This window comes from Haemaphysalis longicornis, unplaced genomic scaffold (assembly GCF_048455015.1).
Source record: "Haemaphysalis longicornis isolate Haplotype H1 unplaced genomic scaffold, Haemaphysalis longicornis Haplotype H1 scaffold_2, whole genome shotgun sequence".
Taxonomy (NCBI): Eukaryota; Metazoa; Arthropoda; class Arachnida; order Ixodida; family Ixodidae; genus Haemaphysalis; species Haemaphysalis longicornis.
The window spans coordinates 254569814-254588310 of record NW_027526295.1 but is presented as its reverse complement, the minus strand read 5'-3'; the positions used below and the strand labels follow the sequence as shown (position 1 = coordinate 254588310).

Here is an 18497-nt window from a genome sequence, read left to right as displayed (position 1 = left end):
TGACCTCTCTCTCTCTCTCTCTCTCTCTCTCTCTCTCTCTCTCTCTCTCTCTCTCTCTCTCTCTCTCTCTCTCTCTCTCTCTCTCTCTCTCTCTCTGCTGCCGTCAGGCTCGACTCGCCTCATCCGCACACTGAATGACTGGCTGAGTGTCTGGGTTCTTGCGAAGAAGGGAATTCTGTACAATAAGTAATTTATTACCGCCAGCAGTGATATTGTACAAAGTTACAAAGTTACAGTGACAAAGCTATGATATTGTAAATGACAAGTTGAACGAAATCTGCCACATCTGACTCCTTTCAATGCGATAAAAACTACATAAAAATGAAGGTTTAATCGGAGGTACATAGAACAACAAGTAAAGCAGTTGCAGGAGACAGATTGCAGCAGTCGTCAAATGCTCGAGCTCCGGACGTTACTCAGCTAGCCGCTAGTATTGCGCGGTTTGCCGGTTGCGCTTCAACTCAAGTTATTAACACTCTGAACAGACGCATTTGACTTTTCTAACGGACTTTGTCGAAAGCGAGCGATAAATGAAATTGCAGTGCCGTTTACTGATAAAAAAAAAAAAAGCAGCGGCCTTCGAAGCTCGCGCGTGCGTGTACGCGTCAGTTACACCGCACGGCTGGCGTGGACGAAATGCAAATCGGCAGTACTTTTTGGAAACGCCCTCTATCAGAATTCCCACATTTGGCCATCAACAGCCAAGCTTGGCGACGTACGGATTCGTTGAGGCGTGTCTCTGCGGCTATTTTTCGGCTGAATAGAGCTTCTGCGTCCATTTTCTCACACCGACCGTTGTCTACGAACGGATTTTCGACCCAATCGCTGCATGCATCCACATCCTTTGGATCTAAGGGGCGCAACTGCATTCTGTAACGCTTTTAAAATTTATACTCATATTGTATTTGTTGCAAAAGCTGGCCGAATAATTCAAAAACGGGTGTTAGCAAACAAAAAAAGAAAGCAGACTATTCGAGGGCTCGAAGCCGAAATTTGGTGCTACATTAAAAAACCATTGCTTGAAACTCCTGTTTCCCAAGGACTCTACCTTTATTTAGCGTGGTTGGGGATGCCAGTTGGGGGCTTTATGTATCACTTCAGTTATGCATTACTTCAAACTGCTGCACGTATCTCATTTTATGCAACAGTTACCTCTGTATACTATCTCCACCGCAGTAAAAAGAAGTCATTCGAGGGCCCAGGGCCTTCCTGAGGGGCCGGGCGCAATGGTGTGGAGTAATAGCCCTTGCCTAGGGAAACAGAAATCTGATAAATTTATTTTGTTTCTTTTTTAAGGGTATTATGAATGGTAATTACAGGCTACTTTTTACCGAGAAATACATGAGAATGACAGCAACTTTTTAAAGGGGCCCTGAAAGGCGTTTTGAGCACACTAAATGAAGTAGCGCAATCGTTAGATTGGGTCGTCAACGTCATCTGTACGAAGTATTACTCTTTTACGCGCAGCGGAAAGCTCACACTTTTGTTGGAAAGTTTGTCGCTTTTGTCTCACCCTTCCCTTCGTGTTTTTGGACGCCGCCATCTTCGCATGTCTACATCATCGATTCCCAGATGTTCGTCATGAGCTAGACATCCTGCTATTGGGCGGCTTTTTCACGCACTTCCGGCAAAGAGATGAGTCGTCTGCTCAGCGTCGGCTCGCCGGCTGATCTGCCAGCGGAGTGCCGGAGTGCTTGGACATTTTACGACAAACGAAACAAGTGTAAACAAACGCTTAACCATTTGTATTGAATGCAACACGGCCATAACACGACATGGATATTCTCCTACCTGAGTACGTTCCATAAAGAAAGCGTTGAAGCACCGTGGCACTTCTTTCGTGCAATCGCAGAGAACGCCCTGAGCCGAATGCCCGGGTTTGACGCATACATTTTATTCAACTTCAAAACAATCCAGAGATGCGTTTCGAACGAACACAACGTCACAACATGCGTTGCAAGTCTGAACCGCGATTTACAGACGATGGGTTTCCTCCTCCTGCCCGTCGTAAATTCGGCACTCCCCTCGCGCGAGGTTTGCGGGGACGAACAGCAAGTCACTTAACTCTGGCGCACAAGCCGAGATGGCTTTTAGCCACGCACACTGCACATACCCCATGCGAGGTTGAGTCGTACGTCGCCCGAGAAAGATAATCCAGACCATGGGAAGCACTATCCACCCGCAGAAGCACAACGTCGCATTTCATCGCGAAACAAAGGCGTCCACAACACACACACCATCGCCTCCTGTAATATCAAACGCATCTCGCACTTCCCAATGGGAGTGAGTGGTACGCCTGCAGTGCCCACATGTCGCGAGGTGGGGCCCCGAGCTGAACCGGGATCACGCAACCGTAACTGACTTTTGGAGCGGTTTGTGCCTTGTTGCCAAGGCAACCGATGTTGGAGATTGTCAAAGAAATGGCGCTCGCTCCACGCTAGAAAGCTCAGAGCCGCGCCGGAGCATGTTTTGCCAACGTTGCCGCTCTCCACCACGCGTCGCCCCAAGCTGAACTGGTCACATGATTGAAGCGTTTTGTGCACGCGGGCTCTGTATCGGTTTAAAATGCCTTTTTCACATGCCGCCGGCAGGAATTACCCCCGCCGCAAAATAAGACCTAGCACCAGTGGGGCCACATCTGATACGGTGCTTTTTGAATAAACAGTGCGCGGTGCATGAAAGGGACCGAGCGCACGATCCTCCCCGAGCGGCTACAACTTCGCCGCCGATAAAAAGTCGCGTGGCGCCGATAACAATTCCAGCAACGTACAGCGCGAAAGGGCATGGCCAGGCCGCCGCACAAATGCAGCCAGATTTTTCGTTCGCTTTTCCAGCCTTGAGCGGAGTGAGGGATTCATGGTGTCAACAAAGCTTGCCAGTAGCAGACGGCAGTCTAGGAGCGCCATCACGGAAGTACGTCATCGCTGAGGAGCGCAGCATCATGGGAGGGAAGGCTATCGCGCCGTCAACAGCGAAAGGAGGAGGAAACGCGGCGCGACGATAATGCGCGGTTTTTGATTTACGATTTCTCAGCTAATACTCATCGCTTTAACAAAATTCTTGCGGGAGGAGATTGTTAATACATTGCTTTATTTGGTTAAATGTACATCCATGCGTCGGCGGAAGGTATTTCAGGACCCCTTTAAATATTCAGCTAGATATTAAAGGGACACTGAAGTGAATTTGTCAAGCTCCCGTTTTTGCTTGCACTGCGTAGACTGGCTCAAATTAGCACACTTTTCATCGTTTATCCGGTTGACAAATCGGTAATTATTTTACAAAGCGCGAAAGAAGAAAAACTACCATGCGCGGTTTGCGGCGGCCGCACCAACTAAGGCTGTTACGTTGGGAGTGGGAGAAGGGGGCACCGTGATTGGACGATGCCCAAGGTTAGCAATCAAACAAGTTTCGGTTTCGGTTTCGGTTCTGTAAAACACAACCTATGACGTTGTTGGATGGGCATTCTCAATATCTCAGTAATCATCGTACCGCGCTTCTGCCATGTTGTCGGCTGTAAAATGCATAAGATAAGCCTCCCAGGACGTCTTGGAATCGTAGCATTCACTAGCCGAGGCCTACGCAGTGCATGAACGCCCTCCGCGTCCCCGCAGACGCTCAAATGCCATGCGTTTTTCCCCTATATTTGGAGCTTGCCTCACTCATGCCTGTATCGTAAAAAGCGTGTTCGCACCAGGCCAAGGGTCTGTTGATTCTGGCCTGTGCTCACTGCCCGCAAGAAGTCGGTGCTTATGGCAACAGTACGCCAACGAGAACTCGCTAGCGCGCCAGTGCCAGCCTGCGCGCGTTCTGTGAACTAGTTCGTGGAGCAATGAACGTTGTCGCACAAAAAACGGTGAACTCAGTATAGAAAACATCAGCGGAAAACGAAAAAGTTAACTTATAAAAAAAAAGCCTGTATCCGTGGGGATTCGAACTTATGACTTGCAAAATACTCGCGCTGGCATATCCGAGCGCTCCTAACCACTCGGCCACGGGGCGAGCGCTGCCGGCCTTGGAAATATAAGGTATATAATGTATAACCAGTTTACACTTTTATTTAGTTTTAGCATTCCAAGCAGCTTAGGTGACTATTTGTTGTTTTGCGCTCGTGCAGTAAGCATCCCCCAAGTTTCCACAATATCTCACATCTAGAAATTGCATTTCTTAGACGGAAAAGCGTTCGCAGATGCGTAGTCGTGCTGCTGGCCGCTGTGCTTGTTCGCCCAGCGCAAAAAAGTGCTTCCCGCACCCTAGTTTTACGCTGTACGGTAAAAATATCAGTTGATTTTATTTCCTTAGTACCTATATTGACTTCGCTGACTCTTCTCCCGCCTTCAAGAGGCCTTATATTTTCCTACTGGCGTAGCAGTCAGCGAAGAGTCGCATGTGCGCTTGTGCAGCGCTTGTGTGAAGCGACCTTGACTTGGAGCTAGATACAGTGTACGAACTAACCAAGTACAGAAAGGCACATTCTTCCATTCACAAACGTGTCCTGGCTTCGTTTCAACTGACCGAACGAATTGCGACGACCCGTCAGCGGCCGGGGGACGAAACGCTGGGCCGACTGACTCTGTCTGAAGGCCGGGGAGCCGTGCAGTAGCGCAGCCAATTGCGAGCTCGGCTCCTCCCGACGTCACACGAAAACGCCACAGAAAATGGGCGAGCGTAAAGAGAGGAGGACAGCATTTTCGAATTAATTTTTCTACTAAATAAAATCGCGTAAACGCGCCCAGAGTGGTCAAAACATGGCCTGGGGACTCCGGACTACAATTTGCGCTAGTAATCCCGCCATGTTTAAATATCACTTCAGTGGCCCTTTAAACCTTCCACAAACATATTCTGTTTCTCCCACGTGCTTCTCATTTTCGGTTCGTCCTCTTTCGGAAAGACACTCCGTGATATTATTCTTGTCCCTGCAAACTAATTAGCGCACGTATAGAAACGAACTTGCTCTGCGTGAATCGGCTGCAGCGCTGCTTGCCGTCAGTCTTCCCAGATGGCGCTACCATACTCATGCACGGACCATTGTCTGCCGCTACTTTGTTTTTTGTTTTTTTTTACCGTATTTGCACCTGGCTTGTTTTTGTTACTATAGAAAGTGACCGTTTCGTGAAACATGGAATATCCTCGACAAACAGGGTCATGTAAGACAACGTCGCTTACGCCAATCGGCCAGTGCGTATGGGACCGGGCGGCCGTTGTATGGCACCACCGTCGCTTCAGCCAACAGCGCCGCTCGTGGCGGACCACTCGTCAGTGGAATGCCAGGCGGTCAGCGCAGCGTTGTTGGGCATGGCTTTGTGTCGTTTTGCTGCGGGGCGGCTTGCAAAGCGTAGATAACCACAACGACTTTTTTCAGATCGGTAAACCTTGGGCGTGGAGGTGACCTTGGCGAGACATTCCATGTGCGTGATTTACGCCCATACTCAGTAATTACAAATAGCAGACGACGCTCAATGCGCCAAGCTGGAAGTCAAGCTGGAAGTGAAAGTACGTTCCTTCGTGCAATTCTTTCACACCTGCATGCATTTTGGCGCATGGAGGAATATACTGCAGGTAAATGCTCCTACAAAGCCGGTGTGTGCAGCCGATCCAGGAATGCTGCGGCGCTGGCCTATGGCAGTTGACGACGAAACGAAACGGCGTCGTGCACAAGCGAAAGACAAAGTTGGGGGGTGAGTCTTAAGATTTACCTCAAAACATAAATTGTGATGGATGACGCTTTCTTAACTTCATTAACTACGGTAGAAACGTGTTTAATTTCACATAAATGCGCTTACTACAGTAGTCGGGAATTGTTTACAGAATAAATAACGCATGATAGTGGAACGTGAACGCTTGTCGTGGAAAAGTATTGCTTTACAAGGATTGAAATGGCTGCTGGCTAGTTTGTTAATGGCTTTTCAAAAACCAATTCCTACATGGCTGAAAAACGAGAGACTGGAGTGGGCCGAAATCCTGTACTCAGTTTCACCACTGATTGCTGCGGTCGCTTTACTAGCTGCCTCCTACGCTTGAAAAATCATGCCCTCCTCTGTCTAACGACGACGATGGTTTATCGCAAAGCTTTCTCGTGTGGGTTTCCTTGGTTGCCTTCTGGATTTAAACTTTCACTAGTTAGGCTTCGAATTTGACCAGCGCGCAGTTTGGTCTTTTCAACACAGCGTCTTGGACTTTGACCATTTCGCATTCGATTACGCACAAAGGTAGCTTGCCGTTCAACCATCGGCATAGTTAAACGGAGGGCTGGATGACTTTGCTGTTTAATTTTGCATTCCATGCACCCCTCTCCACATTGTAATTGCTTCTATTGTGTCGGGAATGCGTCAGTGCTGGATGACTCGGGCTGATACACCCCTATTTGAGGCGACTAGTCGCGCGTATTTGGTTTCTTCACAAGGAACTACATGTTTGTTTTAGGTACTCGGAAAAGAATACTAAACCATTAAAAAAATGCAGGCTGACGTTAAGACTAACACACTTTTTTAACTATCGGTGACAGCATTTATTCCACGCAAGTAGTAAATGGGAAGAGGAGGGGGAGTGGTTTGCTTCGGCCATTGGGTGGTAATAACTTTGGCTCTCGATAAAATGACCACTACAAACGTAGTAGTGTTTCAGCTCCCAGGCTCCCATGCTGTCATTTAAGAAAACGAAGGAACAAAGCTCACGGCTACAGAAAGAAATTGTAAATTGATGCGACGTTTTCACGGCCACACTGTAATCGAACTCGTGTTTAAGTGCCTTTCACTTCAAAGCGCACGTATCGATGTATCCCACCATTAAAGCTGGTGTAGAAACTGTACTTATTGAAACCAGTGAAGATAATTTAAAGTGGTAGAAATGAATACGAATAATAGTAGTTTCGTTCGTACTCAGTAGTTTCGTATTCGTACACGGGTGGAGACAAGCGTAAATCGCTGCAAAGAGCGCTCATGTAATTGTAGCCAATACCCAACTTTAGAAGCGTCCGACAAGTTTACGTAGCCGTTACTGCATCTAAGAACCCAACACATCTGTCGAAACTTCATTTCACAGCACATATCCGCTCACAACACCACCTAAACGTTCAAAGCACCGCAGCAAACACGACAAAAACAACGGGAGGCTGCGTAGTCCAATGCACCGGCTCATTCCACTGACGAGGGGAGCGCCGAGTGGTGGCGCCACCCGTCCAGCTGCCCGGTCCCTATAAGACAACTCGAAAGCGGCGGACTGGTGTGCTGCTAAAAAAAGCATAGTGCAGCGCAGTACCAACAACAGTACGCATCGGTACTTCGATGCTTACGTGTGCTTTCGTAACTTCTACTGTTTATCCCCCCATTCTTACTGCTATAAAAAGAATGTGCCCTAAATGTAAGCTCAAATAGCTCCTTCGGCAAGCTTATGACCTCTGATTAATTTGCGTTTGCTTTCGCTGGCCTCCGCCAATCGCAGAGCTGGCTGGTATGACATCACAGGTTCTGTTGCGGGAAACGAGCTAGTTGGTCGCATGGCCATTGCGTTTTTCCTATTTATATAGCTTATTTCAGCAAAGTGGTTGTTAAACGTGGTTTCAGTAGTATTCTAATGAGGCAATCTTTCGAATGAACCAAACTTGTGCTTTGTCTTCATGACTCCTTTAAGGGAAATTTAGACGCATAACCCAGAGTAGGAGCGCCCTTTAAATCAGGAATACACGTCTTAACAGAGAATAAAAAACAAACAACACGTTAAAAGCGGTGTCGACTAGAGGCGATATAAAAACAAACACTAAAGCGAAATATTCCTGCTTGAGCTTCTCCCATGCAAAACAGAAACATAAGGTCCCGAAAGGTTGAACGCTAGCAGTGTGTTACGCAAGGATATTGAACTGAAGGGAGCAAGTCATCATGGGAGCAACCAGAGGAGAGGGGATAGCGTCAATGGTAAGTTATAGAAAGAGGGGTTTGGCGTTAAGTGGCAGGGACAGCACAGAAAATTGAGAAAATTTGAGAAAATGTGCACTGAAGCAAGCGGGTTTGCGGTCACCGCTTAGGGAGGCGCAATACGATAACGCGAATACATGTCATGATATTTCGCCGCCCGTTAAAGATGCCCCTTGAAAATAACTCCGTAGCCCTCCTCCACGGCGTATCTAATATCACAGGTGTCGCTTCGGAGCACAAACACAAGAACTCTTGAATTTGGATATCATAAGGTTCCAAATCACTTATTTTTTATCAACTGCTAGCTGTTTCACTGAACTGTGCAGCACGGTCGTCACTGATAACATTACTGTGGAAAGACACACAAAGAAAGTCGGAACATTTTATTTTAATAGCCTCGCTGTACTATGCAATCTGGAATCTCTGCGCAGCTGGTAATGCAGGGAGATATTGATGTGCCCCGTTCTCCTTTGCATGGAACGAATCATCATAAAATTGACGCCACGAAGGTGCATACGCGTCTCCAGACCAATGCTGTCATGAGACAAGCCACGCTGCGGCAGACCTGGGTGCGAGCTTTGTCAACAAACACGGACTGTTTGGGCAAGTGACGTTAGAGTAATTGATGTGATCTCCAAAACTCGGCATTTGCTCTTCTCGCTTTCCCAAACAGGAAGTTTCCGGAAGGCGAAGTGACGGCTTCTATAAATGTTAAGTACGCATTTAAACATAAAATTTGAAGCTGTTGTTCGGTTTTGTAGAATACGTCAGTCTTCTCACGCTGCGTGTCTAACTGCTGTACCCCGAAAAGGTTGCCAGGTTGCTAAGGCGAACAAGAGCGAAATTTGGGATTTTTATTCGTGAAAAAATGGCCATCCCACAATTTCGACCAGTCAAGACAGCAAAAAAAGAAAAAGAAAAAACGTTGCCACCATGCTTGGGGTAGCACAATGTGTTTTGCATCACCTAAATTGTGTTCCGTAAAGACTGGGGGTAGTAAAAATCTGTAAACTCAATATTACACATTTTTCTTCATTGCTAGCTTAACACGGTTATTTAGAAGCTTTATTTCGCTGCGTTTATCTGTGGGTATAAAAGGTGTGAAGTTGTTGGGGAGCTAACACCCACTGCGGCAACATTTTTGTTAACTGAGTTTGTTCACCGCTCTGACATACTTTTTCCTTTACGTGGATACAATTAATTGGGAAATGCTTTTACTTTTGGGTTTTTACATGGCATGCTCTGTTAGGGCGTCGTAAGTAAGGCGAGATACACGCATAGCTAATAACAAACATTAATTCAGTTGATTCAATCGTTGATTCAATTTCACCAATGAGCATTAAAAACCCACTTTAAAGATAAATGCATTTTACTCCAAAAAGTTTTCAGATACCTTCTTACAATTGGTAAATACAGAGCAGATCAAGCATGTGCTTGGGCACACAAAACCTATACTTGTGAAGAGCAAATCACAAGTAGAAGCAGTTTGGCAATGTTAGGGACGCTTACGTACAAAACTCTCGCTTCATAACAAAACTACATTATACGTATAAAACAATAATTAGCGAGTGGGGGAAGGCCCGGATAAGCTTACACGTTGCACCAAAACTGATACCTATGCTGGCTTAAGCTCATCATCATCGACTTATGCCTCGTAAACCTTAACTTAATACTATAAAAGTCAGAATAGACTCTAGGTGTACATATCACTCAGTGCTGCCACTTATGTTTAAGTAACGGTGGAAACATGAGCCAGTAGGGTAATGTTTATGTCAGCCTGTATAATGTGATTACTAGAAATAACCATATATCAAGCATAGCCTGCTCGTGTTATATTATCGATATTCATCGAACGCACGTTTGACGCAGCATTTGGGAGTAGCTGTGCCATAAGTGGTTGCAGAGTGAGAAATGAACAAATACACTGGTTTCCTGGCGCTGTTTTCACATTTCTGTCGCTTGCGTAATATTTCATTTCGAAGATGACTCCCTTCATGACGTAAATACCATTTGTTTGGCGAGACAGAATGAATTAACGGGTGGTCTTGTTTTTCCAAAACAGACAAACGAAAAATGATGAACACGGGGGAGCAATTGGAATATATATGAATGATTTAATGCATGGTTGAATACTACAAATAACTGCAGTGTTTGTATACCTTTCTCAGTAAAAACCACCAGCAATTATTGTTTATATTGTCATTACAATATAAACAAATAATGACTTTTAGCCAGGCCCTTTCGACGGAAGAAACGCTCGCTTTACCCCAGCCCCTCAAGAAACCAATGTGCCCTCAGTTTGGCAGAGAAGACACTCTGGTTTGAAAACACATGTGTGCATCAGTTTGAACTAACAATTAAATTTGATGGAATAAAGACCCACTGTTTTATTTTTTGCGCGCGCCAGTTTTTGAACCAGACTACCATCTCTTGTAGAGAATGCATGAACATGAATAGAGAACGCATGAAACTTAAACACCCACTGTTTTATTTTTTGCGCGCGCCAGTTTTTGAACCAGACTACGATCTCTTGTAGAGAATGCATGAACATGAATAGAGAACGCATGAAACTTTCATGATAGTTTCAGGATGCATTGCCTAACAACCATGCCAGATGCGTGCACTGACAACCGCGAACCAAACAAAACACCGGATTTATGCTCATGTTAAAGCCCTCGAAGACAAAGCGCATAACGAAATGCAAAGCAAAACATCCAGAAATGGAACTCATCTAGCCACATCTGCTCGAAGACAGTCCAAGACAATTAATGATTATTCACAGACATAACAGCCCCCCGAAAACAAACAGAGTATGCGACAGTATAATTGCAAGTCTCTCTGCAGGCAAATAGACATCGCTCCCTTTCTATGCAACGCGACGCCTCCCTGATAGCATAACATTCCAAGAAATGCGTCAGAGAACATATCAATTCTTTCTCACACTGCGTATGTTACCGATCTAACCTCCCGGTGGCAATACTGTTCCGAGCATTGCAACGGACGAAACAAATACGGCACAGAACACAATCGATTATACGCTTGCCGACATTATGCCGCGCTATAAAAAGCTACATGGCCTCTATATCTCTGAACATCTGCAGCCCTGACCAAACGCTTCTAAACAATAAACAATTGTTAGGGATCTTCGGCAAAAGAACCAAAGCTAACAAGGTGATGGGCGACATTACCCCAATCACACGACGTGAGGCTACCATCGCAACGACAAGGAGGCCACAGCACTCTTTGACGGCGTACAGCCAAATCAACTCCACCTGTGCAATGCCCCCCCCCCCCCCCCTAATTCTTTCAAAAACGGCAACGGCGCGTTCATAAGCACAACACCTGACCTCACCCTCACGTACAACATTGAGGATGCGAATTGGACTCGTCTCGATGAAACAAGGTAAGTGATCACTACGTCATTCAACTCCAAATCGCTTACCGGTGGCCGCACAAACAGAAAACAAAGTCGGTAGTGGCCACATGACCGGTTGACATAATTTTACCATAGTAGAGTTCAAGATCGCACCCTCAATTCAATTTTAAAATCCCAGAAACACACTTAAAAACTCAGACGGAAGGCGATCCCGCAGCCGAGGGTCACCTCGTATACTTCTGGCATTTCCGTTGAGGCATCATCAAAAGATTGAAACTAATTGGTTGAAACTAATGAGACAAAGCGGTTATTAGCTCGGACCTCCAGAACACAGCATCGTCCAGCTGGCCACCCGAGCGGCGGTGGCGGGTGGCGTCCTGAGCTAACGAGGATACCCACCTTTTATTTATTTATTTATTTATTTATTTATTTATTTATTTATTTATTTATTTATTTATTTATTTATTTATTTATTTATTTATTTATTTATTTATTTATTTATTTATTTATTTATACTCAATCAACGTTATTTCCACTGCTGTTCTTGTATTCTTCACCTTTGGAGAGTCTTCTCCCGGGGTGTTGTCGTTGTTTCCTTATTCTGCAGGCGATGTAGCCTAATCCGTGCCGGAAAAAGTGAATGTACACCCGGCGTCAAAATAAGCCGGGGCACGCGAGCGCGTGGCAAAATGCATCGCCGCGACATCTGACGTTGCACATTTGGTGTCGAGACACCGATGTGCGTGTGCGCGTCCAAGCACACTCGCTAGCCTGTCTTTTCATTCGCTTCAAACGGCAACTCTTGTCACATTCAGCGCTTGGTGCCAGGGGCCACTTTTTTTGGGCAACCCCTCTTGCTCGCACACGCTTCAGCGGCCGAGGGCGAGGGCGAAGATGCGTTGCTCGCTCTGCGCTGCTCTGACAAAGGATACATGGAAACGGGACTGCTATCTTAGTTTTAAATACTGCATTTTTTTTACAGGAAACCTGTCTATGGCTAGGATCGAGCAGATCGTCTCCGGTAATAGAGCAATGTAGACAAGAATGGGGGCAAGATGAAGACAAGAACTGCGTCTTAGGCCGGGTTCAGAGTGTTGTCGCAGTTGTCGTAATATCTTTAATGACGTCATTTGACGTCTCAGCCAACCGAACTGTGTAAAACGCCGTTTTTTTACGTCCATAGCGCACGATACGGCTGTTACGTATTTAGTCTGAACGTAGAATTAAGCGAACGCACATCATTGTCGCGTGAACGCCCTCCTCACGTTTTCTCCAAGCGTTGAGCGCCTCGTGCGGGCACAGCATACTGCCCCTTCCCTTCCCCCACCACACACTTTCGGAGAGCGCTGGCTCGCGCCACCACGGCGAACCTACTCACCTCCCAATTTCGCGACAGTCTCTCCCTTTGCTTTCCTTCACTCGTTGGTATTCCCATGGTTCGCTCGGTCACGACGGCGCCGACGCGGCTGAGCCCAGAGAAGGGCGCCAAAGGGCTGTTCCCTAAAATGTATTCCCAGCAATTCATTTGTGTTAGGAGGTGAAGCAGACATTAAGAGGATCGTTGTAAGCTTGATCTTTGTAAGATGGCTTTCCCACATCGACTGTTGAACAGTGAATCAAGTAAATCTTCGGAAGGAATACCATCACAGAACGTGGCTCTAGCGCTTCTTTCATTGAAACTATATCGAAACAAATTATATGACAATTAGCCGCTAAGACGAATCTAACTCAAAGCCGGGTTTTATATTTTTCAAAATTGCATGGTTCACAGTGAAATTGTAAATATTGTGTAATTCTCGTCCGCTGTCAGTACATATGGGATTCTGCGGGAGGTAAACGGACAGCCCCATGTTTGTTTACCGGAAGAAAACTCTAGTTAATCAAAAGTTTATTCAGTAAATTAACCAGGAACTATGCTGAATCGCAAATTACAAACAAACGTGTTTTGCTTCGTGCACCCCTTGAATCCAGTCAAAGCTCACGTTGAGGCTCGGCACCGCAGCTTTGATGGTCATCCTTCATCACAGAGTGGAAGGACAATTAATTTTTTTGTTAATTTTTGTCAAACCCAGGACCACGCCGAACTCTTATCCCGTTTTCCCTTTAATTGTTTCAGAACGTGTGCAAGGTGAAGTCTCACCACACCTTCATAAAATAGATTATTTCTCGCTTCAGTTCGTATTCTGTTTGTGTGCTCATTCTTAGTTAACAACCAATTGCATGTTTTACGAAAAAAATATTAAAACTCGTTCCACCGATTGTGATTGATATCTACTGAAACAGCGCGAAGCCGCAGTTACGACCGTTTTCTCCAATACATGGCAATCTCTCTCCGTAGATTTCGCTATGATGACAACAAACTAATTATCCAACGTTTACAACTTCACTACCTAATTACGACAAGTAAACGAAACTCTGCATAGCGGTATAATTCTCCTATCAGCATAGTTTCATAGAACTTGTTTTTGGATACATTTAATAACACATGAGTTAAAGCCGTTTTCTTTAATCATACTCCCTCCGTAGATTTCCAAGCCAAAGAGGCAGTGTCGGAAGGCCAGCTTACAAAGCCCAAGCTTCCTCCGATCTTCATAAAGTCGGCTTTACCTGTAAACACAAACGCTTTGCTGAGAACTCCGGAGGGAGCGTAAAACGATACAAGGACAGGCTGTAGTCAAGCCCAGCCCAAGAACAGCGTCGCTGTTAGAAATACCGAACTGGGAGAGCATATGTGGGACACAATTTTGTCACCGCGAGACGGGCAAGATTAGTTATCTGTCATAGCAGGGCAGGGCGGGCAACGCATCTTCACTCTCACCCTCGGCCGCTGAAGCGTGTACGAGCAAGACATGCTGAGCAAAGATAGTGACCCCTGGCGCCAAGCTCTGAATGTGATGAGCGCTAACATTTGAAGCGAAGTAAAAGACAGGCTAGCGAGCGTGGTTGGACGCGCACGCGCACATCGATGTCTCGACACCAGAAGTGCAACGTCAGATGTCGCGGCAATGCATTTTGCCACGCGCTCGCGTGCCCCGGCTTATTTTGACGCCGGGTGTACCTGCCGACTCCAAACCGCAGCTCCGAACCAGAATGTTTCGCAGGAACAAAGGGCACAGAAACCAGCCTTTCGAACACATCACAGGGTCCTTGAGTGGCTCAGCACCTGCCTTTAGGCAAGGGGGGGGGGGGGGCATCAAAGAACTCAGGCATAGCTAATCCGGGGATGGACAAGGTAAATCCGAAAATGCCAGAGCCAGAATTTGCTCGGTTATGTCTTCCAGGCGTGGCTAGCTTACATCATTGTTTATGGTATCTTATTGTGTTCCGGCTGAAGAAAACCAAAACAACCGCCTATGCACCCCCTTCCCCCATTCTTTTGACGTAGGAGCCGCAATGAACATTCCGGAAAGTTTCTGAACACCAATGGCAGTGGACAAATAGGCACCCTGCACAAGACAGAGGCCGCTGCAAGCGCAACACTTTGCCTAATAAACTTGCTTGTAGCACGCGCTAGGGCATCGACAAAGGAGTGGCGATTTCTCGACCAGTTATCGCCCGCGGCCGGCAGCGCGCCGTGCCAACGGTCTACGGGGCTGATCCTGAGACAAGGCGTAAAAAAAGACAGCAGTGAAGAATGCATCGATTCCTCTGTGACTTTTTCATAGCTACAATCCGGTCGTTCTGCTACAACCTGATCGGTCAGCGACAGGCATCTTGTCACTTGCGCCGCTTGAACAGTTTGATCGCCTTGACTTTTGTTATGACATTGCCAATAGCCTTCTGTGTGTGGGCGCCTTTGATTCACTGGTGATAATCATGACTGTTGGTATCGCGGTCAGAGCGGCGACGCTTACGTAAATTGAATGTTACGAACAGAGGTCGGGATGAGCATGACATCTTTCACAAAAGAAAGGACTCCCTGAACCACCGGGATATGGAAAATGCCGCTGCTGCTTGTACGGCAAACATCAGCCCAACATGGCTATATGCAAGCACGAATCGTGCAGCGTGGCTGATAAAGGGGGAAGAGGGGGGAGGAAGTGCTGGTTCCGAAGTGCTGAAGTGCGAGGAAGTGCCGATTCAAAGTGCCTTTTAAATGCAGAGCGTTTCTTTAACTCACGATGTCACCCGTTCTAGTTGTCCATCGTCGTCCGCACCCCTCCCCCTACACTATATATAAAAAAAATAATACTTACCGGCGCCTGGTTTCGATCCCACGACCCTGCGGGCGGAACGCAAGGTACATGGTGCTCTACCCACTGCGCCACAAGGCCGACACAGAACGGAGGGCTACGAACGCGCCTTAAATCCTTGACTCATTCAAACTACGTCAAGAAGCTGCTGAAACAACGCATTCACTACATGTGGGCGGAACGCGAGGTACATGGTGCTCTTCCCACTGCGCCACAATAATCATACCCACCTGCTAGTAAATGATGTCATACCCACCTGCTAATAAATGATGTCACGTGACCGCGCAATTACGTCTCCTCATTTAATTACAATACAACAACCAACAGCAACAAGTGCAACAACATTAACGTAACGCAAACTACTTAACGTCGTGCGCCCCCGGAAATGCTCTGCATTTGATCGTGCCCCTCGCGAGGGGGATGTTTAGTTTCCTGCCGCAGCAAAAACCAGGCGGCCTCCTGCGCAGTTTGTGGCGCATACCCACTTGGGGGATTGGCCAGGATCGTTTCACTTACTACATGCCGGTTACGGCAGGGTTTGACGTACGGCTGAATCGAGGGAACAAACAGACCAAAAATGTCGCGTTTAGGTAGCCCAAGAAAGATAATAGACTTTTTTTGCACCCCCTCCCGACGCCCTGGCAACCCATGGTGCTGAACTGAACACAACGCCCACCTCTACAACCTGAATAGGCCCTGCTGTTCAACCCGACCGTGGATGCCCAGCTCTGGTCAACATCAGGTCGGCGCGGGCAGCTGGCGACCACTATAGTTCCTGTATTTAGCTTCCCTATGAGAGCAGACTTGGGCGCATATCCGCCAGCTTAAGCTACAAAGTCGTGCGTGAAAGCCACATGTCACGCATATAGGAGCAGCCGCGCCGGCTGCAGCGCCAGGGCGAAATCAGGGATTAGGTGCGCTGCCGGAAGCGGCGAGCACTGCGCGGGGCAGCCGCAGCCTCTGAACTGCGAATAACTGAAAAAGTTCGGAGCGCAGCACTGAAAGAGGGCTTTCCTGCCCGGGTGGAACCGGCGGCATGGCGGCATGTGGAAATGAGACCAGCAAATATGAGAAGCATATGCAGGAACTGTAATGACAGCGGCTTCTTGGGTTGAGAATCCGACTAGGGCTGAAATAACCGTTTAAATGTTTATTAAATTACTCAATTATCAGTCTCGAAAGGTAAGTGATAAGTGCCAAACGATCACTCATGTTCAGTTTTCGGATTGTCACTCCCATGCGTCCGTCTACAACAACATTGGCTCCGTTTTCACGATGGATAATCATGCAGCTGGTATGGAGACAACACAAGAACCCAGTGACGAAGAAAACGGATGATGAACTGAAAAGATACGGAACAACCCTATTGAAAACTCAACAAAATTGCCTTCCAGGACGTAACGGCGCAGCTATCAAACTCGATCAGCCCCGTTGCAGCAGTATGCACGAGGCTAGGCAAAACATTCCGTCGAAGTGATTTCATGTCGTCGCTATTCAATCTATGTACGCACCATTCGTTTCTGTTTCCAACTAATATCTTGAATTGTTTGGATTTATTCAGTAATTCCTTTAGATGTAGTAAAGCTGTTTCTAGTGCCTATGCGTTTATGTTACACTATTGTCTTTTTTTGTTTTTCGCTGCAGGTACGCTGACCTAATTAATCTATTGTGCTACAACTACCACCTGTTCCAAACGTACAGAAATTACACCAAGCACAACAGTCCATTGTTCATAAATGAAGAAGAGCTGAACAGTTCGCTTAAAATTAACAAGACAAGGAATTATTTCTGACGTCTTACGTGGTAAATTCTCTTTGTTTACGTGCAGATTGCTGGGCACCGTTGGCTAAAAGCTGGATGTCGAACCGAAAAAAACACCATTTCGGTTACAGTCCGGGTTCGGGTGAATTCATTTCGTTCCCATTTAGTTCCGGTTTGACTACATCATGTACTGAACCCATTCGTGAGCCGGTTCAGAAGCCTGAATCGGCTCGCGAGCCGGTTCGATTAGTCGTATTATTAGCGATTAGTAATGAAATGTTCAGTACATTAAAGCGACAACGAAAACAAAATACGCACAAACATTAAAAATACAGCTTTCCCACTGTACCAATTGCGCAGTTTGAAAGACAACTTTAGGCAATATTGCCAGATATTAGGGAAAACACATCAAGCAGTGGCTGTTCACCAGCCATTTTCTCGCCTCGCACTCACGTCGTCCCAGGCACTGTTTGCGTCTTTTCACTAGAGATGGTAGAGGTTTGTTTGGTAGATATTTCAATTTGGGCGAAAAACTTGTGTAAAGCTCATTTTTTGCGCGTAGTTGGATATGGACTTTGTCGGCTGGAAAAAGCTTTCCCTTTTTAAAAGAAACCAAAACGGGATCCGGCCACAGCCTCGTTGGACTAATTGCACGAAATTTGAAGTTTATACCGTTACAAAAGAAAAACTATCCCCCCACATTCCTTTTACTGCCGAGACTTTTAATACATTTAAATTATATAAGGTATATTTTGGCGCTTGAAGAGGAATGTTTTTCTAATAAAAACTACTAACATGACATTTTTTAATACTGCCGAAATGTCGTGTCGCGATTTTTGCTTCTAAACAAGCTAGGAAGTTCGCTTTTTTTTTTTAGTAACATTCATCCATCAATTTCTATTACAGTACAATAGCGATAGTTCAAACTCTTAGGGACCCAAGGATTTCGTTTGAATTATCAGACGTTCTCAATAATGCGGCCCGGGGCATCATACTTTTGTTGTAATGAAACATACACATATATTTAGTAATACAGTATTCGCACACAATACTGCAGCGCTATTCATACCATGAAAAAAATCACAAATGGGTGACTGACAAAGTTTTCGTTTTCTTTCTGAATCCATGCACACGCGGTTGTTGGCGCGCGCGGTTTATCTTTGAATCGTGTTCACAGCTAATCGGCTTTCTTTGGGAGTGTTAGTGATATTCGGATGCAAATGTGCAGCTAGACGTGACGAATGCCGCAGATATTTTCCG

The 18497-nt window shown here is 46.3% G+C and overlaps 1 protein-coding gene across 1 annotated transcript in view; it reads left to right on the top strand.

Moving 5' to 3' along the window:
• Positions 1 to 11254: 11254 nt before the first annotated feature.
• The window catches only part of LOC144167748 (chitinase-3-like protein 1), an 83589-nt gene continuing 76346 nt past the window's right edge, over positions 11255 to 18497 (top strand). Inside the window, exon 1 of the mRNA XM_077696931.1 lies at positions 11255 to 11310. Within this exon, the coding sequence (XP_077553057.1) occupies positions 11280 to 11310 (31 nt within the window). The 5' untranslated portion in view covers positions 11255 to 11279. The remainder of the gene's footprint in view (positions 11311 to 18497) is intronic.